General features: G+C 36.2%; 1 protein-coding gene across 3 annotated transcripts in view; it reads right to left on the bottom strand.

Annotated features, from left to right (window-relative positions):
- LOC142333189 (uncharacterized) overlaps nucleotides 1-27,935 on the bottom strand; it is an 87,032-nt gene that overhangs the window by 55,130 nt on the left and 3,967 nt on the right. For all 3 annotated transcript variants that reach the window (XM_075380153.1, XM_075380152.1, XM_075380151.1), the window contains exons 2-5: nucleotides 20,447-20,503; nucleotides 15,324-15,359; nucleotides 11,294-11,341; nucleotides 9,958-9,996 (exon numbers count right to left, since the gene is read on the bottom strand). In XM_075380153.1, the coding sequence (XP_075236268.1) occupies nucleotides 9,958-9,996; nucleotides 11,294-11,341; nucleotides 15,324-15,359; nucleotides 20,447-20,503 (180 nt within the window). The remainder of the gene's footprint in view (nucleotides 1-9,957; nucleotides 9,997-11,293; nucleotides 11,342-15,323; nucleotides 15,360-20,446; nucleotides 20,504-27,935) is intronic.

Genomic DNA, 27,935 nt, shown 5'->3' with positions numbered 1-27,935 from the left:
TAACGTTACTATAAAGGATAACCAAAGCAACTTACCGTAATATTTTAATGAAGTCATAAAAACTAGCTCATGGTTATCATATCAAGTCAATTTTCTGTCATATGTGCAATTCAAGTCATTATATTTATAAACGTAAAACAACATTCAGAAATAATTATTGATGATTGCAAGGAATTTAAGAAAAAACAAATATTTTAATTGTTTACACCTTGGCCATTTTATCAAGGAATGTGTCGGAAAAGACACGTGTAATATGTTTTTGGAAAGACATGATTTATTAATTCGTGAAACATTTGCAAAAACCTCTTCTCAGAGAACACATTTAAAAATGAATATGCAAGTTTCACTGTAATATTCCGAAGTAAGCTAACAATGAAACTAGTCGATTCTCTTAACAACAAGCAAAGATCTTTAAGCTTGGGGAAAGCAAGCTTAACGTCAATCTTTTCTCAATAAAAATTATCTTGACTTAATCGATGAAAACTTAAATTTAGAACGTGTGTTTGAATTTACATGTTTGGTTAACTTCAGATTTATATGTTTTTCACGGTTCAGCTAAACATTAAAGTTTTTTTATCACTTAAAGACACACTACTAGTTGATCCTTTTGTTCGATAGTCTTTTCTCAGATTTAAACGACATAATTGTTTTCACACTGAGACAATGAAATCGTATAGCCAAGTTTTGGTCACACCTAGACAGCAATCTACTAAGAATGGCGATATCCCGCTGACCGTGAATTAAAACTTTATACATTACGAACTGTAACTTATAGTTCAGCTAGTGCGTCCTTCTTGGCTAATAGATGGGTTAGTCATCTAAGGACAACAAGGATCAATTTCCTGCTCCTGGAGTTATACTCTATAAGACTTTCGGGGTTTGTGCACCCCACGGCCCTATGCTCTGCAGAGTTTCTTTAAACTAGACACCTAGTTGCTGAACCTTTCATAAAAACCAAATACACCGCACCAAGAACACTATACAAATTACAACATATACACTTACACAGCTACACAACAACATCCTACACTGTTTCTTCTCACACCTACACTCGGTGGAGTTGCGATACATAACGCAACGCAACCGTAATCCAAGGTGGAAACTATCGTATCGATGGGTGGATGGCTCTACGTACTGAGTTTCAAACGATCGCTTCTGGACAACAGTGTGAACCCAGTTGTACGAAGCTCTAGCTCCAGTACGCGTGCACTCTACTGGAGTAGTTTGTTAAATCACCGGTAGTGGAACCGTTTGAAAAACCAACAAAAACAAGGGTTTGAAGAGACTTCGATCGACGTTGTCAGCCGAAGATTTAAGTAGCGATAAGGAAACTAAAAATGTTAGGAGACTTGTAAATTTTCTTGTATACTGTTTTTTGTTTTGAGATACGAGGAAGGTAAATCTTTTGGAAAAATTTATCCTTTCATAAAAAATAAGAGCGTCAAACAGTTTTTGGGTCTCCTAAACCTGTTAAAAATTCAGGAGTGGCACCCTGCTCGTTAAAGTAATTAAGGAAGAACAATGCCGAAAACCGCTAGTATCCCTTAAGTATACATGGACTAACCGAATGATAGTTTAGCCCCATAACACCCTAAATTTTAGCTAAGTGATTTTTTGTCGTGACGTGGCTGACGTTGAGTTACCGGTAATTACGGAAGAGTTGTCATAAGCAGTCATCTCAGCCCCGTAGGCGAAGACACCCACCTTTTGACGTTATCGGTCACCACTCCACCCCCTCCGTTCAAAGCCCTAAAGGGATTTACTGTCATAAGCAGTCATTCTCTCTTCTCATAATTCTCTGAATTATGACAAGGGGAATTGTGTTGATGTGCCATCATCATCGCTAGTTCTGATTTTTTCCAATCCAGCCGTTCTTGACCGAAAAACGGTTACCTTTCTGTTCGTGTGAAACTATATATACCAAACCCCAGACGCTGCTTCCAATGTCTGGGTTGGTTGCAACCAATATCGGTTGCAAAATGGAACAGGTTTGTGCACGTTGCAGTTGTACGGGACATGATGATAGCACATGTGCTTAAGAAGAAAGATGTATAAACTGTAAAGGTCCACACTCAGCAAGGTTCCAAGAATGATCCCTTTATAAGGAATAAAAGCTATATTAAGCAGAAATTGTCCTTTCTTGTGACACGTCGGGAATAGTAAATCCCTCAGCATGAGAAATCCCATACAATTTGGTATTAGTTTCGTGCAGGCTCTCTCAAACAACGTATAAAAAGAAAAAGAATGCTCGTTGTGTAAAGAACTAACCAAACTGGTAGAAGCTTTGTTACAAGTAAAGTCCCTCTCATCTACTATTGCTGTATTGAGTACTGGCAAGAAGGTAACTGCTGCAAGAAAGACCGGTAGTGATCTACAAAAACTCAGCTCAGTCGATGCACCACCGATTAGTCGGTTTCTGCTGCACCGATTACGCAGCAAACTACTAAGATCCTGTTTGCTATTAAGTGATTTATAAAACCATCATCGCCTTGCACAGCATTTCCGTCCTACCGAGCTTCCAACCATCCCTAGACCTCTACAAGCATATGATGTCGGATGAAGTGCCCAAAAAAGCGAAGCACTTCCTAATGGCTTTAAAATTAAAAAAACCGTGCATATAATAATAAGTAATTTCCACAGAAGTTATAACAAGAAACATTAATTTTTTATGTGTACAAGTATTAGCCGATGGAATGTTTTCGGTCTCCATACTTGGCGTGAAGATATAGAAATTCTTCTAAAGGAAGAAAATCCTTTAATATTGTGTATGTAGGCCATTCGTTTCCGTCCCCAGGATGAAGTGTCTTTTCGCCGATACGACTTGGAGAAATGTCCAACTGTAGGGAAATCATCCAGCTGTAGGTGAGCACGAAGTGTGGCTGTTTTAATAAAGTAGTGTTGGCCACGCGGATTCCGTTAGATACATACATCCCTGTAGTCTCAGTAAAAATATCGGTGCCATTTAAAATAAATATTTGCAACTTGAATCTTCCCCAAATTACGATGTCAGAGAGGATGATCCGATCTGCTTTCACAGATTCATTTGCCCTGCCTAAAAAATGGTGATTTCAACACCCATCGCTATTCATGGGCCCCATCATCATGTTCTTCCTGAGGCACTATCGTTGATCGACTGAGGCAGAACTTAGATCTCTGTTTATTGAACGGTGGGTCGTACACGTTGCCATCTTCATCAGGTACATTTTCGTTCGTCGATCTCTCGTGTTTATCATTCCTACTTCCATGACTTACCTGTCGCGACCACAGACCGATTGTTCTCTCGGTAGGTAATAGTAATTTGCTTCAGTCAGCCACGCAGATGAGGGTTTGGAAAAGCAGATGGCATCTGCTACAATGATTTTTTTAGCCAATACGACAAGAGTGGTAGCGCGATTTACCGACTTGCCACGTTTACACATCTGACACTTGATAGTGCAAGTGAATATATTCATCTAACATCTGGCAAGCTACAGTTTCGTTTCGTTCAAGTCGTGTGGGTAAGTCAACAACGATTAGCCATGTCTTTGGTAAAGACGAAACCAAACGATCTGTTGCTATGTTTCCCGCATTAAAACGCAACAAAATCATACAAATTTTGGCATGGTGTTCTCCAAACAACTCGATTATGATATCGTAATCGATATCAGGAACGGCCAAAATCTAGTGCCCCGCTAGGCATTAGAGCTAATCGTCTTTTCTTATCTGTAAGTCTACAATTACCTCCAGTTTCTCAACATTATTACCCCTATTTGCTGCCTTGTTTCGTGAATTATTGCTTTAAGTTTTGCCGATATTATAAAAAATACATGAATCCGGTTATCTTACGCGAAACATTCTACAATATTGTACATAACTTGAATCCAGATGATATTGTGTTTATACAGACGGCTCTAAACACGATAACTGCTGGTTGTGCTTTTGTGTTTTACAATAGAACATATATGATTGGCCTTTCTATTACCACCGGTGTTTTCGCTGCGGAGTTGTTTGCTATTAATAAAGCCTTAAATGTACTTGGCCCGACATTCCGACACGTACTTTTCTGCTCAGATTCCATGAATGCCTTGCAGGCGATTAGTGGCGTGTACTCCAGGCTTCTGTTGGATCCCCAACAACATTTGAATTTCAGGCAATCAGTGCGGCAAAAGGCTTATTTTCAGCCTCCTTTCATTGATCGTGTTATTTCTGAAGATACTGTTGGTTTTCTGAAGAAGGTGGCTCGTGATGAGTGGTAAAGTGAATAGCATGGTTTTATTTTGCTTTTTTCATATCCAATAAAAGTTTTAAATCGGTTAAATTTATAAGTTAATTTTTACCTGCTTACGATAGTAATATTACGACCGGGCGCTGAGATAGCAACTTTATTGTGCGCTTAAAAGAAATAAATAATCTTGCTGCTTGTGAAACTATATTAAGCGACTTTTATGGTAATAATCTTATAACAGAACCTGGTAACCTACATGTATTAAAGAAGTACAAGGCAGATATAAGATATTTGTTAAATTTGGGTCTCCAATACGTAAATTGTTAACTAATAATTCAAGCATAATTCAATTAAACGATAATTAGGTATTTTATGGAAGAGTGATTTATGATTGCTGTAATTTACAACCCATTAGGCTTGATTGGGCCGATAGTATTCTTGTGCCAACATTCTACTCAACAACTGCGGCAAATTAAATGATATCGTGATTGACAGCTTAAGGGATAATTTATTCTCCCAGTGGATAGATCTAAACAATAAGTTTAGGTTAGTTGTCATTAACAGATCAATTAACAATAATTCTATTAAATCTTTTTAAACTCTTAGATTTTTTTTTTTCTCTACTCCCCTGGGCCGGACCGACTTGATGGTATTACGCCACCCAGGGGAGTGTCCATTACTCTATAGGCCCTCCCCACCTACCGGCTATATACCGGCATGGCAGGTCAGACCTACCGGTGGCTCTTTTAAGATTTTTTATTCTCTATTATGTCCTCTATGGAACCACATCATACCTACAAGTCGTGATGTGATCCCCGGAACTTTCATAATACTTTCTTGTCCCTACAGCACACCCCAAGGAGTCCTCAGCGGATCATTGAAACCAGCACACCTAAGCATGCTGGCTCTCACCGCTGAGGCTGTCCACCCGACCTAACATACTAGAAACCCATACTTCTTTCAAGATATTTTAATACTGTTACTTCCTCAATATTATAGTCTCCAATTCGTATATCTACTGGCTGCAATACACGTTTTCCAGTGAATTTAATGTATTTACATTTTTCAATCGAAAGCTGCAATCCCCTATCAATGAGCCATCTACCGACTGTCTCTAATGCAGCGTTTGCCTTGTTTTTAACTTCATCGATCGTTCTGGCCTGCACAAGGATTACCAGATCATCTGCGTATGCTATAATTTGTACACCCTCAGGAAATGTTAGCCGAAGCACACAATCAAAGGCAATGACCCATAAAAGTGGTCCAAGGACTGAGCCCTGCGGTACTCCGGCGCTCATACTAAAGGATATCTCTTGCTCTTGCGCCTTGACTTTACAGCTGCGACTTTTGAGGTATTCCTCTACTTGCCTTCTCAAGTACGGGCTAATTCCCTTTTCAACCATGGCCGCATTAATATGTTTCCATGGAATGGACCCGAAAGCATTCTTCACGTCTAAAGAGACAAGCAAAGGAATGTTTCTTGTCCGCCAAGTACCTCTTCTAGTTTCGTTAGCCCAACTAATCACCTTACTAATTGCCTGAACTGTTGACCTGCCTTTCCAAAAACCAAACTGATTAGCACTTATTTTTGCACCATCTTCCACTTCCTGCACTATGCGGCCAGCCAACATTTTTTCAACCACTTTTCCCATCGTGTTGAGGAGGCTCAACGGTCTATATGTCAATTGTCCTGTATCATTTGTGCCTTTAGGCAAAAACACAACTTTTGCCTCCTTCCAACACTCCGGGAAAGTCTTGTGAATCAGGCCGTAGCTGGCCACCTCGAGTATCTCCCAAGGTGCTTTCTTGATAAGATTCTTAATTAATGCAGCTGGTATTTGGTCCGGTCCGGGGCTATTCTTAGTCGCAAGCATGCTGCCAGCACATTGCAACTCGCATAAGGCAAATCTTCTGCTATCGCATTCAGTGGGGTTGCGCTCCTCAACAGTTATATGCGGGAAAAGACTAGATACTTGTGTTTCAGCCCAATCCTTGGAGAGTATCGGAAGCCTTCTGCCAAACCTCTTTGTAACAATTTTAAAAGCTATGCCCCATGGGTCACTGTCTAGTTCAGCACAGAACCTCGACCAGTGTATTCTCTTCTCTTTCTTTATAGCTTTATTGAGAGCTCTTCTAGCCTCTTTATAGTTGCTAACTGCCTCCTGATATCTCGAGTCACCCGCGGGTCTGAGCCTTTGCATTACACGTCTCCTGGTTTGTAGCGTCTGTCTAAGGAGCGCTATTTCACCTGTCCACCAATAGACCGTGTGTTTCCTGAGGCTATTGCGCGATTCTCTATCCATCTCTTGCATAACAATATTGGTCAAAGTATCTGGCGTAAGATGTTCAGCCGCCTCTAGTCTTGTAGCCACTCTATTTGTAATTACTTCTATTTGGTACGCCGAAAATCTAATCAACGAGGGTTGTTCATTCGTCTTAAAACTGACATCGTTCAATGATATCATCGTGGCATAATGGTCGCTAGCTATATCATGCGGTATCACCTCCCAATACCACTGCTGACTCCTCCATCTATTGTCAAGTACGGTGAGGTCCAGGATAGAGGTACGTCCCCTGGCCTCGAATGTAGGCGTCCCATCATTAACGCAATGGCTAACATTTATGCGTTGGCAAACTCTTAGATTTGCCAACGCATAAACTAACGTATAAGGTAATGCGAGATGTGTATATGTCAGAACCATTTATTCTAATTGAAATATTTCATCCAATCTCTTCAAGGTTCTCTATGGTTTCACCACTCACAGATCTCTCCACCAGATTTAAGTTATTTGCTTTTTTACTATTAACTCGTTGGATTATTCAAGCGGTTACATCTTTAAATACTCACATCGATGAAATTCACTTGTATTCTGACTTCATGATTGCACTTTATTGAATTCACATTGAACCATGAAGGTTTAATATATTCGATGCTAATACCATTTTAAAAATCCAACACTTTAACTCTTTATCCCAAATGGCATCGCATCAATTCATCTGATAATCCTGTTGATATCCTGTCTCAAGGTTGTTTCCTGTAAAGCTTCAAAAATTTTAATTTATGGTGGCACCGACCTTTTCGGTTTTTACAAGAGTCAATACACCGGGCCAATAACTTTTTCTCTAATAATTTTAATTTTTCACCTAAGTGATCGACTGAGGAACGTAAGGGATTAAATTCTCGTTTGATTCTACGTTACTCAGAAATATTTTTCATCTTTATTTAGATTAATTCGTACCTATGTACGATTACCGCAGTTAAAATATTATACTTCAGAATTCAATGCGGAGACAGATTTCAAAACAAAGTAGATTATTCTCTCTCGATCCATTCGTAGTTTTATCAGGAATGCTTCGTGTAGGGGGTCGCCTTCAAAATTCAAGCTATCTTCAAATAATAAACATAAATTTATCTTACATCCTAATGCACGCTTAACAAAATTTACAGTCCAAAGTGGACTGTAATTTTTTTGATTTTTAATTTTTTCATGCCGTCATTCAATTACTTCAAAATTCTTAACGTGAAAAATTCTGGATTGTCAATGGTAAGATATTTATACGACCTGTTAATCAAAAATGTATAAAATGCTTTCGTTACATCGCTAAAAGATTAGATCAGCAACTTGATCAATTATCCAATTACTCCATCTAAACCGTTCTCTTTTTGCGCTGTGATTATAGTGGTGAATTAATGATTCGGTGGACAGAGATCAAAAGCCGTACCAAAAACTTATTCATGGCTATTCATGTGTCTTTCACCCAAGGCTGCATTTAGAATTAATATCCAATTTAACATCGGAAGCATTCATTGCCGCATTAAAGCGCTGTATTTCTCGTATACCAAAGCGAGTATACCAAATCAAATATTTTATGATAACAAACAAACTTTTAAGGCTACAAACAATATATTCCGTGGATATTGTTTACAATATTTAAATCAAAGGACTTCCAATCAAACCGGTCAATATTCATTCCTTTCCCACATCACAAGGTATAAATTGGACGTTCATCCGTGCTTCATCACCGCATTTCGATGGGTGTGGGAAAGCGGCATAAAAGGGTTTAAGTTTCATCTTAACGATATAACTATATTGTTACAGAATATCCTATTATTAATTTTCAAAAATTATACAAGTAATTTAAAATTATTTAAATTCACGTCCATTATAGCCATATCTTCAGATTCGAGGAATCCTCAACCGTTACCACTTGGACACTTTCTTATTGAATCACCTTTCACCTCGATTCCTATCCCCGATTTTACTGAGATTTCTATTAATCGTTTAGACCGTTGGCAACTAACGAAAAAATTTACGCAATCCATTTGGAATTAACGGTCGAAGGATTATTTAAATCGATCGCAACAACGTAATAAATTGAAAACTCCTAAGAGGAACATCTGTAAAAGAGACTTAGTATTAATAACTGATGAAAATACTTGTCCTTTTCAGTGAAAACATGGCTTAATAGAAATATTTAAAGGATCAGACAATTTAGTACGTGTTGCGATCGTCATAAAGTCTTTTGAAACACTTGGTTGACGAATACACAACATATATTTGTTACCGGTTTTAAAGATACGAAGAAATGCTTATATCCAATGTGTTTACTTAATCGAGATGTACTTTTAAACGCGTAAATTATTTATTCAAAATATTTATTTAATCATTTATTCGATGATTCTAACGGTTCAAGTGATTTGCTTCTTCAAGGTATCGGCTTATTCTACGCAAGGTTTATTAATTATTAATTCAAGGTTTATTTATTTAAAGAACTTATTCGATATAAGTTTCTATTTGTTTAATAATTTACGTGTTTAAAGAGCTTTCTCTATTCAAGATTATCTATTCGAGTGATATTACTTCTTATTTCATTATACAAGCACCGATGAACATACATAAAAAAAGTCAGATTTTTAGGCGGGCACTACGTTCAGATATGAAATCAAGTAATGATTTCTTTTTTATCTTGTAAAGAGTCCTGTGTTCATATAATTTCTTATTATTTTTTATCGTGTTGTTCTTTGTTTCTTCAGTCTAAAACGGTTTACCAAACGATTTAGATAACCTATCTAAAATTTTAAACAACGTATCAAATCTTTACTAGTAAAACTTTATATGGTGCACCGACTCTTAAATATTAAATAAAAAAAAATTGTAAAACATTATAAAGTAATTTAAATAAATTAGTCTAAACTATAAATATTTTGTTCGCTTCATTATTTATCCGACCGGCAACTGTGCACTATTCATTTACTAAGCGCTTTAAAATGCACGGCAATAATCGTCCAAGTACATTCAGTTGAATTATCTCTTACCTTATACCTTCATAATATTGCAATATTATGAAGGTATATTTATGGTTTTCTTTTTTTTTGACTAATACAACGAAAATAAGTTGCAGTATATAACATAAAAATTCATTTATAAATGAATATATATAAAAATACAACTAAAATACAAAAAACAAACGAATAAGCCATAAAACTAGAGGAAAATTATGTATCGGGTGTTTTTTAGATGTATCTGTATTCAAATAGGAATTTTTTAAAATAAAAATGTAAAAGGAAACAGAAAAGTAATAACAGCTTGAAATGGACTCAACTGTATTTATGAGATGAAAGAGAAGGGGGAGAGGAGAAATGCAAAGAACCAGTTTCCTCCTACTAAAAGATAATTCTTCTAAAGGAGACATAAGCATCATATTATAAACTAGCCAATTTTAAATACAATTGTTTTATAAAGACTACTTACTGTTTTTTTAATTTATCAAGTCCAGTTTCTCCATTAAGTCTGTAAATTATAAACAAATGGCGATTTTAATAAGTTAATAAAAAAATGTTAAAATAAAAACAACAATAAAATGCAGAAATCTCATTAAAATTAAGTTAATATTTAGGGTCTGTGTTCATAATAAAACAACAAAATATCAGCAATGTGTCACCCAAAAAATTTTGTTGCATCTGGTAGCAGTACAATATCTGACCCAGGGCTGACATGCTTATGATGAAAATATAGTAGTTCATATCGACATTAATTATAGGGTGAGGTTTGTAATTTAAACAAGAATTACATAGCTACAATTTGAGTAAAATGAGGTGAACTACTATTTTATCAGTGCAAACTCCAGAGACTGTGATGCTCATGATTCAGTACTCAGGAAGCTTATTGATTCCAGAAGAGGAGGTCTGTCTGGTGAATGTTGACATGCCCTCGCATAGCATCAATGAGTTGCTTCAACAGTTTCTTAATTTGGCCAGAGATTATAATAGTACGGTATTAAATCTGGATACTATGGATTGCAGGTAGCATACCTTCTCCATCTTATGTAGTTTTTTCGTATAATTTCAGCATGTAAAGGCAAACATTGTCGTAAAAGGAAGCAAACTGTGAACGGGGTGATTCTACTCTTGGAAATATTCCCCGTTTCAATTTATGCTTTAAAATCACGGTATACTATTGAGGAGTGACAGTTTTTAGTTCAAAAGACAAGGTATCATATTCTCCATAAATTTTGCATGATTATCATTATTTTTCAAAATGAAAATGCGGTTCATCCACCGTCTATGATGGATGTAAATGTCACTATTATTTTTCATTGCAAGCTATTATACAGACTTAATGACCTAACTCTATGCGTTTCTGCTGCAGAAATTATTCTGTTTTAGTTAGAACAGTAATAGATCTCTCTTTTTTTATGATGAGGCTGCAAAAGCCAATGAACTTATTTATTTTTTCTACTCTCCCATTACTTAATAGTTTTCAGAAATTTCTGTGATAATGATTTGTTGATATTTCCGAATAAGCTCTTCAAGTGATATAGTCACATATATATATATATATATATATATATATATATATATATGCATATATATCTTAAAGTTATTTTAGCATCAGAGCATGAAAGTTCTCATTGATATTTGAATCATACTTAATCAGAAAATGACTACCTTGGCCATTTAACATTTTAAGAAAAGACAAACCGATAAAATTCCTATTAACTATTTTTTAGAATAACAATTAAATAATAAGAGATAAAAAATAATTACTTTAAAACAGTGTAAATACAATTTTAAGTATATATCCTCACCTTGAAAGTTTAGATTCTTGAAATCCAGAATACTTGTCCTTTATATAACTGTAATTAATTCACAATCATTATTAATAATATTTTAATCCGATAACGCAATTATCAATTATTTACATTTAATAAGTTTTTGAGTACACTTTGTCATACACTAAGGAAGTAATAGAGCATGCAGTAGACATCATTCAAGGACAGAGAGTTTTATTACATTTTGATACCTTACAAATAAACTTAAGCTACATCACAGGATTCATAAGAAATATGATATGGGAAAAAGAATGGAAAGCGAGGGGGTGACGGATTGCCCCCTGGGGAGCTGCTATTTGCCGGTGCTTGTACGGGCGGGCAGTAGCTACTAGACACGGGTACTCCAGAGCCCCCGAGCACTAAAAGACCGCAGTTCCGGCGGAGACGCCCCCTCCTGGGGTGTCTCCTCTAGATGCGAAGGCATAAAGACTGAGCCCCGGCTTCTGGAGTAGGGGAACATCCCAAACCGCGTAGGGAAATGTACCCGCCTCGTAAAAGAAAATCTTTTAATTATGTTTTAAATAAATCTGTGGGAAGATGTTTTAAACGGTTCGTTCTTTTTTTTTACAAATTGCAATAGAAGGATAATGAGACATTTTATCGTAATCTTATATATAGTGTTGAGTTATTTGAAAACATGTTTTTTGCCCGGTTTAATAGAGGTGGCTGAATAAAAAACTTATTTATGTATATGTAAAACACATTTTAATAAATAAGTAAACACTTTTAATATACTGTCGCGTATTCGCGGCTCGATCAATATACTGAGAGATTGACGGTTGAAAATGTTTATATAATTACAATTTATTGGTTAAAAAACATAAGTAAAACAAGACAAATCAATAATAATAATAATAAATATCAATAATTAACAAACGATAATTGTAGTTATCACAACCAAAACAACAACAATAACAATAGTAATAGTAATAATAATAATAAGCTGTGATTACATACAAAACTGAATTTAAAGTAATCGTCAGGATTTATTTACAGATATATAAATAATGAAAAGCAGAATTCTGTCTCGTTGACAAAAGACATTAGCATGACCGTCTTAACACTTTTACCCATTAGTGTTGTATTAACAACAATAGAACAATAGATAAGACAAGTATAAAGTTTTTTCACTGCAAATACCTATACTGCTCACCAATAAAACTACCCTAACAATTTACGAATGAAATTTCTTACATTACCTCTTTTACTTATAATCTTACAGTATCTCATCGAACCATTGGTAGTTTTCGTATACTGGAATAACTTGTGATGTTACCTTAATCGCGTCCAACTCAGATAATAATAACTCTATCGTAGCACTATCTTGCAGACTCTCCTAGCGACTCGCATCCCGCAAACTGTCATCTCGAAGACGACATTATAACGTCTCGCTTAGACTGATTTTCTACAACTTTTTCTCGTAGACGACATCATAACATCTCGCTTGGACCGACTTCAACTGATCTTCCCCGAAGTATTTATACTCCTATCCTCTTTACCTGCCGGATCGGACCCACCTCAAATCGTGAAAATGATCGCCCGAGCCCTTTCGTTCCCGTACATTCCTAACCCGAGTCCGGTAACTTATCTCCCGGAACAACATCTGTTCAGGTGTGTCGATGGACAGTATTACAAAAGACGATTGTTAAACGGACCTGTTACCTTTAGTAAAAGGGTTTCTTTTACTCCTTTCTTGATTCTCTCATTATTATATTTTCTACTACTTTGTTTTTAATCGGTAGGAAGCCGTTGTTCAGGTCCATTATACCGGTATTGTTACAATACTAAATATCAGTCTACAACATTCACAATCACGGGCACCAAACAATGCTCTGAGAGCCCTTTCTTATGTCTGGAAATGTCTGAAGCAAGCCGCAATGTATTTTGAAAAATAAATTTTCGGATATTGTAATTTATAATTATAATTTTAAGAAGGGTAACTTTATTAATCTATTTAATTTCACATGCAAGAAAGGCTAACTGTATGACACTATTAGTTTCTTAACTATCGGCTTTGAAAAATAGCAGCTATTTCAATAAAAATCATTAAAAACTTAGTGTATGCTTGTAAAAATATATATAACAATCAGGAAAAATCATTATTACGTTGCAGTAAGTGGACAAATGTAAATAAAAATCCTAATATTGAGATATAGATGGCAGTTTGTAAAAGTTGTAATGTCTTTTTATTGCGTGACTCATTACGTCGCTATCCTTTATATAAATTTTCGTAAGAATGCTTTTATTTTAAATTAAGTTTTAATTAATAATTTACTTATTAAGATTATTAATAATTTTTTTCTGTAAAGAAACCGCATTTTAATTATTTTGCTCGATTGCGGTCGCTCATCAGCTCGTCGTTCAGATAGAACGTACATCTATGTGCTACATTGTCGGAAGAATTGAATTTTTTTAAGGCGCTTTCCACGACGTTATTTTATTCATTTATTTACTAAATAATAATTTATTTTTATGTAAATTATTTATTAACGGGTAAAAATAAAAATGATTCTTTTAAATAATAAATACCGTAAAATAAATGTTAATAATTGTCAGGTTTGTCTTCGAGAAATCATATAAAAAAATTTTTACAACTATTCGTCTGATAAACAACTAATTCCAGACGAGCAATGTAACATAATACCGAAGTTGCAGGCGGATTTCAGAAGAAATCAAAGATGCAATATCGATAGAAGTGCGCGTATGAAAGGGTTAAAAAAACAATTAATTGGCCTCTTTGTTGTTTTTAAAATCGCTTTGGATTCGTTAGCGCATAAAAAATTACAGGAAAAATTATTCAACTTAGGCGTGACCGTAAAATGACAAACTTCATCGCTAGTTTATACGATCCGGCCAAACTTTTCATAAAAATTGAGGGTAGTAAAACCAAAACAGTAAAAATAATCTGTGGTGATTTCCAATGAGACTGTTTGAAATAATGCTAAAACTTAAATATATATATATATATGTATATATCAGTGGTTGGAGTTTTTGGCCTACCATTGATTGCGGGAACTTAAATCAATGATAGCTCAAAAATATGTGAAAGGAAACTATCAACCAACTACATTCACGAGCATAAAGACTGTTGATAAATTTTTCTGTGGAATCAATAAAAAAAAATATTATGAAAAAAAAAGAAATGAATATTAAAAAAGAATGTTCCATAAGAACTGATCTAAACGCTTAAAAACATTTTATAATAACAAAAAGATTGTTTTTGCAAGAATTATCCATATCTGCGAGTACAGTTTAATATGCCAACCTGCTTTAGTAATATATTTTTTATTTATCAGTAAAACAAAACCAGTAATCTGTTAAATATTATGTGCAATGGGAAAAGGTTTACTCTAATCTGGGTTTGTAAAATCGCCTGCTTGAGGCTACCGTCATACCTACCATAATTTATTCTTGTCAGGTATGGATTTTTAATTACGCGCAGCATTGGACCGATTCAAATCGATATTTTTAAACTAGTGTTATTTCTCTAAATCGAGCTGTATGTTGGAGAATCACTCAGAATACATTAACCTGTTCAGCGGTAAGGTAAATCGATTAAAGATCCTTGAGACAGCTAATAACTATTATCTATATTCACCTTTTTCAAATTTTAGTACGGAATAGATTAATACTTTAATGAGAAAAATTTTCGAAGGAGAAATTTTAAAAATGATGACGACAAATTTGCGGCAGCTTATTTAGAGTTTAAAAATAAGCAATATTTATTTTTAGTTTGCAGAAATGTGTTGAATAAATAAATGAGGGTTGGAGATTGAAATTTAAGAACAGGTGCTTTAAATCGTTTTCTCATTTACGTAATTGATTTTGAGCTGAATGTTAATCACGATAAAATATGACATCACCATTTGTAGACAGCGATGAATTTCATGTTTTAAATCTGTACCGTTAAAATATTGTTAAGTAAATAATTGATTTTAAAAAAAATTATTTGTTCATGTGCGTTTAAAAAATAAATAAAATGAACTATCTGTGATTGAATACTTACTCTACAAATCCATTTTTCTTTTCAACTATATGACACCTGTGATAGAAAATGAATATTTAATTAATTAATACCCATCAACAGAATGTAACAAAAAGTGATCTTAAATATATAAATGGTAAATTAAATGATTATTATAAAATAAGCACAAGAATAAACATATTTTTAGTATTTTTAAACATCCCTTCATCTCTTTCAAAAGGAGGAAAGAATTTTTATTATTAAAATAAAACTTCAATTATGTTGCTACCACTACGTAATAAGTATATTTTATTAGCTTATTCTGTAATATATTGAGATCCTTCGTACTTTAAAATTGAAGTCAGACTACCAAAATAAAAAACGTGATAAAAACGTAATATAAAATAATGCGCACGCTAATCTAAAATTATATTACCATAAACAATATCGATACTCTATTCTGGCGGAAGATGCACTAACTATTTTCAGTGAGCCTGAGGTCAGATTCCGTTAATAATCGAGTAGAACGTTTGTTTATAACAGTTTAAACCGAAGAAATTTATAGGTTTCCCTATAGTGGGACCTCGAAAGCGTCAATCATTGGAAAGCATTACAAGTACTACTGGAAATGTACACCTGGCAACACAAATATTTTAACGACACTGTCTGCAATTTGGCTATCACTAGATCGTCCCGGGACAGAATAATAAAATTTGTTTTACACCTATTCCCGCTGAGATCATAGATTTTCTGTCAAAAGGAGATCAAATCTGTTTACGCTGTAATGCGGTATTACTGTTGTAATGTAATATTTGTACACTGATAACAGTAAATTCATTGAAATCTCCATTATTTGTTGTTCCGTAAACCGGAAAAAAATCGAATAGAGGGTGAACAAACTTGTTATATAATCTGACAGGTCATATGCATTCATGGATGTTTTATATTTCAGTAGTTTTATCCTTAACGTTTTAACGCTGAAGATAACAAATTTATTTTTCATAGTTTCCTTAATAACTATCATTTTATCTGATGTTACCGTGGTTTATAGGGAGCTAGATAAGATGAAAGATCAGAAATTTTTAAGTGTAAAGATACAGACTGTGGAAAATTTATTAAAAGCTACATAAATAAAACGACTGATGCTAACCAGAGCTAGATAAATCGATTAGTTAGAAAACGGTGGTCTGTCAAACTTTGAAGTAACTCTTTTTACCATCATTTTACATTAAGTAAAAAATGAAAATTTTTAAGACACCGACAAACTACCTCACGTTTCAGGTTACTTTGGCACGGTTTGAAATCAAGTGATACTAAAAGAATGACTTAAAAAAGAAAACGGATAATTAGCTAATCCTGACATTATATAAACATAATTTTTTTATGTAATTGTAAAATTGTAGAAAGTGATATTTTTTTATTTTCGTCATTTTAATTTTTTATTAATGAAATTTTACAGAATAATGATACACTACCCGAAGCATAGTATGATGTACTCTTTTAAGTATGGCTATGCTTGTATATTTTATATGCTAAAAAGATAATTCAAGAAAAATTGTAATTAAGAAAATTTAAGAATTAAATAGACACAAATTCTTGAATTCAGAGATGTTTAGCTCTTGGTAAAGGAATCAGGATTACCTGTGCGTTAAAGGTCTCTTTACACAGTTTCTTTGCTTTCCTTTATTATTTTAATGAAGACACGTGATTTTCACTTTTGCTTTTCTTGCAAAAACTTTCTTTCATACGATTTTAGCAAGCAACATTTTGGATCGTAGCCGTCTTAACTAATTTAAAACCTCAAATTAATGTTTCTGTCAATTATCCATTTTGAAAATATTGAATCCTGTTTAAAACAGCAAAACATTTTTTTTTTTTTTTTGTCTTCAGTCATTTGACTGGTTTGATGCAGCTCTCCAAGATTCCCTATCTAGTGCTAGTCGTTTCATTTCAGTATACCCTCTACATCCTACATCCCTAACAATTTGTTTTACATATTCCAAACGTGGCCTGCCTGCACAATTTTTCCCTTCTACCTGTCCTTCCAAAATTAAAGCGACTATTCCAGGATGCCTTAGTATGTGGCCTATAAGTCTGTCTCTTCTTTTAAGTATATTTTTCCAAATGCTTCTTTCTTCATCTATTTGCCGCAATACCTCCTCATTTGTCACTTTATCCACCCATCTGATTTTTAACATTCTCCTATAGCACCACATTTCAAAAGCTTCTAACCTTTTCTTCTCAGATACTCCGATCGTCCAAGTTTCACTTCCATATAAAGCGACACTCCAAACATACACTTTCAAAAATCTTTTCCTGACATTTAAATTAATTTTTGATGTAAACAACTTATATTTCTTACTGAAGGGTCGTTTAGCTTGTGCTATTCGGCATTTTATATCGCTCCTGCTTCGTCCATCTTTAGTAATTCTACTTCCCAAATAACAAAATTCTTCTACCTCCATAATCTTTTCTCCTCCTATTTTCACATTCAGTGGTCCATCTTTGTTATTTCTACTACATTTCATTACTTTTGTTTTGTTCTTGTTTATTTTCACGCGATAGTTCTTGCGTAGGACTTCATCTATGCCGCTCATTGTTTCTTCTAAATCCGTTTTATTCTCGGCTAGAATTACTATATCATCAGCAAATCGTAGCATCTTTATCTTTTCACCTTGTACTGTTACTCCGAATCGAAATTGTTCTTTAACATCATTAACTGCTAGTTCCATGTAAAGATTAAAAAGTAACGGAGATAGGGAACATCCTTGTCGGACTCCCTTTCTTATTATGGCTTCTTTCTTATGTTCTTCAATTGCTACTGTTGCTGTTTGGTTCCTGTACATGTTAGCAATTGTTCTTCTATCTCTGTATTTGAACCCTAATTTTTTTTAAATGCTGAACATTTTATTCCAGTCTACGTTATCGAATGCCTTTTCTAGGTCTATAAACGCCAAGTATGTTGGTTTGTTTTTCTTTAATCTTCCTTCTACTATTAATCTGAGGCCTAAAATTGCTTCCCTTGTCCCTATACTTTTCCTGAAACCAAATTGGTCTTCTCCTAACACTTCCTCCACTCTCCTCTCAATTCTTCTGTATAGAATTCTAGTTAAGATTTTTGATGCATGACTAGTTAAACTAATTGTTCTGTATTCTTCACATTTATCTGCCCCTGATTTCTTTGGTATCATTACTATAACACTTTTTTTGAAGTCTGACGGAAATTCCCCTTTTTCATAAATATTACACACCAGTTTGTATAATCTATCAATCGCCTCCTCCCCTGCACTGCGCAGTAATTCTACAGGTATTCCGTCTATTCCAGGAGCCTTTCTGCCATTTAAATCTTTTAATGCTCTCTTAAATTCAGATCTCAGTATTGTTTCTCCCATTTCATCCTCCTCAACTTCCTCTTCTTCCTCTATAAAACCATTTTCTAATTCATTTCCTCCGTATAACTCTTCAATATACTCCACCCATCTATCGACTTTACCTTTCGTATTATATATAGGTGTACCATCAGCAAAACATTAAAACTTTTATATATGTATATTAGTTTAAAATTTTAGTTATACCAGAGGTTATCTCTAAAGTAAAGACCGTTTCGCTGTAAAAAAAGGTAATCTGAAAAGTTTATAAATTTTTTTTATTTATCTTTAACTACATACTTTATACTACTTCTCTAATCATCGCCACGTTGATTAAGACATTTATCGTAGCGATACATCAGCTTCAATACACCCGCATCGTATTCTTCTGCCGCCAGCCTATCTAGCCACTGATTAACAGCATTTTTAAGTTTATCGTCCCCCGCGAATCGCTTACCACTCAATAATTCTTTCAATTTTCTAAACAAATGGTAATCAGAAGGGGCTGTCCGGACTATATGGTGGGTGATCGCAAATATTCTGGATGTGGACATGTGCAATGTGTAGACGTGCATTATCGTGCAGTAGGATGACGCCGTCGGTCAGCCGTCCACGTCGCTGATTTTTCATAGCGCGCCGTAACTTACGTAGAGTTTTGCAGTAGGCTTCTGCGTTTAGAGTCGTTCCTTGCGGCCTGAAATCGATCAGCAGTATACCAAACCGATCCCAAAAGGCCGTCAGTTTGCGTCCAAACGGCTGTGGCTTGACCTTTGTCGGTCTGGATGGTGATCGAGGATGACGCCATTCACTTGACTGCCGTTTTCTCTCTGCCGTGTAATACGAAATCCACGTTTCATCGCCGGTAACAATTGAATTATGGAACTCATCACATTTTTTCTATATAGCGCATCAAAAATTCCAAAGCAGATACCGTTCGGATTTTTTTGTGAGATTCCGTTAAGCCGTGCGGCACCCGACGTGCACAAACCTTTTTGAAGACTAAACGATCGTAAAGAATGCGAACAGCTCTTGAAACATCAGGAACAAAAGGGCGAGATCGGAAATCGTTGAGCGATCGTGACGATGCGATAAACGATCGTTGACGATGTTTTGTGATTTCATCATCGACCCGTTTCAACAAGTCCTCGGTGATTATCGAGGGCCTCCCCGAACGTTCATCATCGTGCACATTAATTCTTTTATTTCTTCGGGCATTTCTTTCATTCGTTACATAATCAACGAACACAGCAACCAAGTGCCTATGAATTTCAGCCGACTTAACCGTTTGACGGTTTAAAAAACGTGTCTTCATATAATTCACAGTCGGCGGCAACATCGATTTTCTTATTAATTTTATAACGTAATAACTCACACGTAAACAAAGATACTACAACGCGACAACTTACAAATAACAATGCGGTGTGTTCATTATTAGCGTGGCCATACACGACACAGGTTCACCGACCTTAAGGAGATAAATTACCAGCGGATAAATTACTTTAGCGATATCCCTCGTATAATTCATTTATACTATGTAATTCAAAATCGTAATTAAATTAAACAGACCGGAAGTAAACACACGTACTAATCCTAAAATCTGTTTAATGTGAAGCTGTTTTGTAAACATTGTGTGAACATTTTTTTACATTTAAATCGCAGCGGGCATACCTTAAAATTAAGAAAGTACTATTCGTTTAAAGGTCTACCGCCGATGCCATAATTTAAACAATAATTTACAAAAATATAGATAACAATGAACAGATGGATTTATATATATCACATATATATTATAAATACCTCGTTTGAAGATTCGGGTATTTTTCATGACGACTGTAGTTTTCAAATTTAAACGGTCTGAAATTTATACAAGTAAATGTATTATTTTTTTATCGATATTTACTATATTTAATTAATAACTTAAATTAACGCTGCCAAGATAAACAATATATAAGAAACTATACAATATATCATCAACAACTACAATATAAACTAATAGTAACCAATATAACTAATAGAAATTATAACAATATATCAGATCATGATCGTGAGAAATATTTTCCACGGTTCAATGGTAACTCGTTTCATGTTATGAGATTAATCAGTATTATTAAAATTGTAGAAATTCTGCTTTAGCTTTTGCAGCAATATTAATGTTATTATTTTTTTATTTGCCCCGTATGTTAAATAATAATAAATAGGTAACAAGGAGAAAATAAAAACCGAATAAATTTTCCTAAGCTGTATACATTTTTGTGATATCTCAACTTGGTTTTATTTAAAATTTAAAAAAAAAAGTATAACGATAGAGTTTTTGATTTTTGTAAATCAAGAAATGGAAGTAAGTGGACATATTAAGAGAAGAAGTAACAACACTCTCAAAGGATGAAAAAGCGTGGGAATAACGAAAATTGAAGAAAAGGAAATATAGCCAAAGCTGATCTACCGTACACTCTGAAAGGATTATTTGAAAATATAAAAAGGGAGTTCGAGGAAAATCCTTTTATTGGACCGATTAAAAATTTGATAAAATAGTAGGAGAAATAAGTTTTGACTTTATTTAAATATTTTTAATCCTACTGTCGATTTAATTATTAAAGTTACTACAGTTATATATTAAAATAAACGCAAGTAAAAAAATTGCAGAATCATATTTTTTATATAAATATACAATAAATATGGATTCGTGTCTTTCATGACTGAAATAGAAAGTAATATGGTTTTATGCTATCCATAGGGAGTAGGTTTAAACATTTCACCGATGTAAGGTCTTCAGAATCAGAGGGCTAAAAAAAAACTCCAAAAGTTTTTGATTTGGTGATAAACAATGTTTGTTTAATTGCAATTATTAAAATAAACATGTTACGGTAAATACGCGCTTATTATTTACTCGTTAATACTCAATCGTATCTCTTCACTACAAAGTTTCCTTGCCGATTAAGCCGATATATCTTTTCTAAGATAAGCAATCGTGAATCGCTATTTAAAATATTAGAAGTTGCGATAAGTAGTAAATCAGTAAAGATAATTAAGGATACTCTAACAAAAACGGTTACAAAACTTAAATTTTCGGGGAATTCGTCCCGGAGAAGTACAGCGAAGAAAAAAGTCAAGTACTTGGGAAAGTGTACCTTGCTAAGTAACTAAAATAAAGGGTCGCTGTAAAATAAGAAATAAGGAAGTGTCTAGCGTGTAACTATAACTATAACTATAACTAGCGTTTATCAGAAAACAAGAAATCAATTTCAAACAAGAAAAATATAGGTAATTATTGCAAAGGAGTGAGATCAGAAATACTGCGTGCAATTAAATTTCATTCTCTGAACGATATTGGACGTATTAAATGGATTAAGAATGCGGGGAGAAGAATTTAGAGACGAGTTCTTTGACCCGAATGTGGTCGTGACCACACTTTAACATCTGTGGCGACTTACCGGGCGTTCCTGGATACTCTGTTTCCAGATGCTCCGGAGGGTGAAGCGGAAATCGGCGTTAGGGCGGGTGAAACACCATTCCCTGGCGTTCGGACCGTGGAACCCGATGATATAGACCGAGTGGTTTCTCGAATGGCACTGAAGAAGGCACCGGGGATTGACCGACTTGACCCGGATATTTTTTACCATCTATTGCCTGTCATAAGAGAGCCGCTTGGCAGACTGTTCACGGGATGCCTAAGCTGGGGCTGCTTTCCGGCTTGCTGGAAGGTGGCCTTGGTAAGGGTACTCCTGAAACCTGGAAAGGATCCTGGTGAGGTCGGCAGTTATCGACCCATCAGCCTCTTGCCGGTTCTCGGCAAGTTGCTTGAAAGGGTGGTTGTGGAACGGCTCGAAGAAGGCATCGATATGAGCTGTATTCTAAATCGAGGCCAATATGGCTTCATGAAAGGGGTTGGCACCGAGGATTACATCTTAAATGCTCTTACCGAGGTGGAAAGCGCCGACTGCAAATATGTTTTGGCTATTTTTATTGATATAGAGACAGCATTTCCTTCCTTGTGTTGGAGTTCTGTCCTCTGTGCTTTGGAACGCCGCAATGTTCCCAGAGCCCTGCAGGCCGTGGTAAGAGACTATTTGTCTAACCGTACGGCACTGTTTAAAGATGCGCACCTAGTTGTGGAAAAATCCGTCACCAGGGGAAGCCCGCAGGGTTCCGTTCTCGGTCCCCTGCTGTGGAACCTGGTGTTTGATGGATTTCTGGGGTTGATATTCCCAGAAGGGGTCACGGCCCAGGCTTTCGCCGATGACTGTCTCCTTTTAGTTCGTGGTAATTCACGACCGCAGCTAGAAAGTAGAGCGCAGGCGGCTTTGTCAACCGCCGAGGGCTGGATGGACATGCAAAATTTAAAGATTTCTGTGCCCAAGACGAAGTTTATGCTTCTGAAGGGTGCAGACAAATTATCAACCAGTCGAAACCCCCACATTAAATATAAAGGCTGTGTAATCAGCCGAGTAAGGGTTCGTAACTACCTAGGTGTTTTGTTTGATGATAAGTTGCTTTTTAGCAACCGCATTAAACAAGTTGCGGCAGACGCTGTCTCTGTGATGCACAAACTTAGAAGGATTGCTCGGAAAGACTACGGGCTGTCGGGTCGCCAAATGTACTTGGTGTACCGAGGTGTCTTCGAGAGTATGATCGCATACGCGGCGCCAGTCTGGGCGCATAGGTTGAATAGAAATAGAGCACTGCTTCAAAATTTAAGGAGTGCCCAGCGCAGAGCCTTAATAGTATGCACTGGTGTTTTTAAAACAACCTCCTACGAGGCTACCACCGTATTGGGAAAGGCTCTCCCAATCGATTTAGTGGTGAAAGTTCGAGCAGCTATGTGGAAGTTGCGAAGAGGTCGGGAAACCGAGGTATTTGGGATGCGGTTTCGAGCCGGGCTAGAACCGGAGCGGAACGACTATCACAATGCACCGGGTCCAAATTTCGTTCAGTTGCCCATTTCCCGCCTGCGGAAGAGGCTATGGAGCCGCGCGATGGATGCATGGCAGCATGAATGGCACACCACAAATAAGGGAAGATCCCTATATAGATTTATACAGGATCTGGGGGATGGTATGCCTCGAATTCATTTTTAAAGGCGTCGGTTGCCCAAGTGCTCACCAACCATGTGAATTTGATGCAATATCTGTTTAGGTTTCGCCTAGCGGCTGATGAGTTGTGTGTCTGCGGGGATGTCCAGTCGAACGAACATCTTATGTTCGACTGCCCTGCTCTTGGGGGGGCCAGAGACCGGGCCACCCTGGAACTTAGAGGTCAGGGGGAAAACTGGCCGCTCATAAACGGCGAGTCGATGTGGCGAGAGCCGCATTGTCGGACCGTGTGGGGGTTCCTCGATGAGGTTGCGATGTTCAACCGTCATCGTTAGATTTTAAATTTAAATGGGATTTATTGATTCCTTTAACGGAGCTGTGGGAAGTCCTTATCCGAAATAATGGCTGGCCACCAGCCAGTAAAAGCTCCAAGCGCTTTAAATGGTGGACAGGCACTAGCTGGCTGACAGCGACCGAGGCGTGGTGGCATAAATTGCCGTCTTTTTAACTTGTAACTTTTTTAGTTTTAATTTGTAACAAGGGGTGCGCCTCCCCGATCTAGTTTTAACTTGACAAGTGAGCGGTAGGGACACGTAAGCGGGTGCTATACGGCACCCAGCTTAACCGCTCACGCAAGATAGGAGCTCACTAGGAGCATTAGGAATAACGAAGTCGCAAATCTGTTTTGAGGCACAGTAGCCGTTTTTTGGCACGGAACATTTGTTCTATGCTCTAGGGCGACCGAATGGAGTGGTGACGGGAGAGATGCCAGCTAACCAAATTGACCCAAAGTGTTGATGGCGGAGCAATTCGGCCGGGCCATCAAGACTGGCTGTGATGTGTTCCTACGGCGGCCTGGACGGACCCATCATAAGCAGCCATCCGCTGATCTTAGCGTGCCTGGAGCGGTCATGACCCCTTCTTCCGCGGGGGGGGGGGCGTCTATGGAACGCAGATGATGGCCCGGTAAGAAGTGGTGGTCCTCTGACCTAAGCGTGCTGCGCGCAAAGGGTTAGGTCCACCCTACCAAGGGTTAGGACCTGGACCTAATTCTTGTAGGGTTAAGTCCAGGAATAGATACCAGCGACGCCCCTAACGGGGATTACCGTTAACGGATCTACCGGCGTGCCCGTAACGAATACGTTCACGCTATCAAGGAAGCCAAACTCAAGTTTTGGCAAGACTCCATGCGCGAGTTGCAGCGCAGACCCTGGCAGCTCGCAAAGAAATGTTACAGGCCGAAGCCATTGCAAGAAAAATACGATTTTTAATTCGATGGTGGAGTCAAAGTTCTATACGCATCCGAAATCAGCGCACCTTTATGTTTTGAATAATTACATAAAGAAAAATACAGATTTTTGACCGTTATATTGGAACGGAATTGGAAGTACAGCATTTAAGAAATGCCAAATGCAAAAGATTGTTATCATGGTTAATTAAAATATCAGTTGGTAGACTGTCTATGCTACGGCAGATGACGCAGGAAAATCGATACAGTAATGTACTCCGTTACAATTGTTACAATCAACTCAGAAAATACTAAATACAAGCAGATTGGAACGGAGAACAAATGTTTTTTTTTTTTTTTTACGTCGCAAGTAGGAAAATTTAGTCCTCCGTACATACTGGGTGTGGGGTTCACCGCGTACTGCAGTGGGATCCACTAAAAACAACTCTCTCACGCAACGGGATGCTGGAATTGCCGCCGATGGCATAACCTCAGCACCACACGCGTCACGGGCACACCTCACATTCATACAAATATTTACACCTCTCATTTACACTCTATTTACAAAAATATAAATATACACTACATAAAACATTCAGACACCATTTACACTCAACATTTACAGTCAATAATACAGCTCAGAATACATACACCACAGCTATGCCGGCCTCAGACAACAGAAAAGCGTCCCGCGGGAGCCACGGGTGCCGAGGCACTCCCGCCACCCGACTCCGAAGGCTGGCGCCTATCGCTGCCCTCAACCGACATCTCCGTTGTTCGCCTCGCGGTCCTCCTCTATCAGTTTCTGTTGTACCACCCTTTTAAATCACGCTGTCCATCCCTAACCGGAAGAGAGAATCGACCGCATGACTTCCTCCGGCGAGTTCAAATCGTTACGTGGTATTCATTGGCACGTGGTATTTCCTGTCTTCATCTGGGGAATACAAAGAAGGTGTGCTCCACAAAAAAATCTTTTTTTGTGAGAGTTGGGAATCTCTCCTTAAACAGGCGCTCATTAAATACTTCCAAAAAGCTTTTTGGAGAACAAATTTTAGCTACACAAAAGGAATGGATGTTAGATAATTTTAATAATCATCACAGATTACTGGACACTGAACAGTTCGTAATTCGAAGCATAAATAATCGGCACAAATGCTCTGCGCAAACCGTTTTTTTTTTCTAATGATAAATACACAGGTTAATAATCCAGATAAAGATATCAGAAAAGAAATTTTTAGATTATATTTGAATAATAATACCCTAAAAAAGTGTCAGTATAAAGATAATTGTACAGTAAGCAACTTATAGTTTCCTCAAAACATGGTAAAGGTTTGTATTAGAAAGTCCACTGTACCGATCATAAAGGAATAAATACTTACTATGTTACACATGTGAAAATAAAGATAAGTGACATAACATAGAACATAATTACTGATAAAGAATATTGATCGTGTAAACAAACCGAGTTATTTTACTATTGGGTCTTTAAAAATCAGATAATTTATTTTAAACGATGCATAAAATAATGGGAATAATTACATAAATATATGTAGTGTATTTTTTGTTATTTGATATTGTTTTTATTTAAATTTTATTAATTTGATATTAAATGTAAATAAATTAGGTTAAGTATGTATTATTCTTATTGTTGTCTCATGATACATACACGATAAAAAAGTCATTGTACGTGTGTATGTTTGTTTGTCAGACGTCCGTATCGCAACTGCTGAGGGATTGATTAGGGAAGAGAACGTTACATTATTACTATTATTTTTGAACAGTATCACGTTTTGGAAATTTTTAGGACTTCTTAAACGTTTGTACAAAACTGTGGATCATTCTAGATTATTTTATGTTATAGCACATTTTTTAACTGAAACTGTTAGAAAATATTGAATTTTCGAAATGTTTGTAGAATATTCCGCATTATTCCTGCTACAGAGAAGATCTCGAAAGTTCTTCATCAATATAAAACGAGGTGTGGGATGTAGTATCACATAAATGTGCGTAGATTAAGATGGAAGTGTAAAACTTAATTTCGTGATATGGAATGAATTCAGAATCATTCACTGTTATGTAAAACTTTGTAAAAAATTGAGAAGTGAATAAAATTACCGTAGTTAATTGACGGGCTTAAAAGGAAACGTAAATCCAACGGTGAAATACAAACGAAAGCGAAGAAAGCAAAGCTTTTGCGAGCAGACGAAACAGATGATGAATTATAGCAACGACTTCAGACTGTGAAGGAACGCGCCAGAACATCGCGGACGGCTGAATTTGGGACCAACGTGAATGCAGTCTTCAAGAAATGCAGGCATACGCTATCACTTCGCGAGATATTGAATTTGAGAACCGACGTGAACGTCCGTCTTCAGACAAAGCGGATCTAAGCTTTGCTGATTAATTAAATTAAATCAAATTAAAAATTTAATTTTACATATTTATATAGCTGCATGTATATAATACATTTGTACACATTTGAGTAGTTTCATAGTTATTGTACTGTATTTTATTTGAATGTGGAAAATACATGTTCTTTCTTCAAACTCCTCGCGTTTTTATTCTATCCATGCTATTTTAGAATAATAAATAAGCTATATTTAAAATATTATTTACATAACGGTGTGGTACGTAAATTAAAATCTAATAATGTGTTAAACAAAGATGGTACACCGATTTACAATACGAAAGGAAAGGTCGATAAGTGGGTGGAATATATTGAAGAGTTATACGTAAGAAATGAATTAGAAACTGGTGTTGTAGAGGAAGAAGAGAAAGTCAAAGAGGATGAAAGGGGTTATCTGAATTTAAGAGAGCATTGCAAGATTTGAATGGTAGAAAGGCTCCTGGGATAGACGGAATACCTGCAGAATTTCTGTGCGCTGCAAGTGCGGAAGCGATAGATAGATCATACAAACTGGTGTGTAATATTTTCGAAAAAGCGGCAGTTCCGTCAGATTTCAAAAAGAGTATTATAGTCATGATATCAAAGAAAGCAGGAGCAGATAAATGTAAAGAATACGGTAAA

Source organism: Lycorma delicatula, chromosome 12 (genome assembly GCF_047948215.1).
Source record: "Lycorma delicatula isolate Av1 chromosome 12, ASM4794821v1, whole genome shotgun sequence".
Lineage (NCBI taxonomy): Eukaryota > Metazoa > Arthropoda > Insecta > Hemiptera > Fulgoridae > Lycorma > Lycorma delicatula.
The sequence above is the reverse complement of the archived record's forward strand: the minus strand, read 5'-3'. Positions and strand labels throughout refer to the sequence as shown.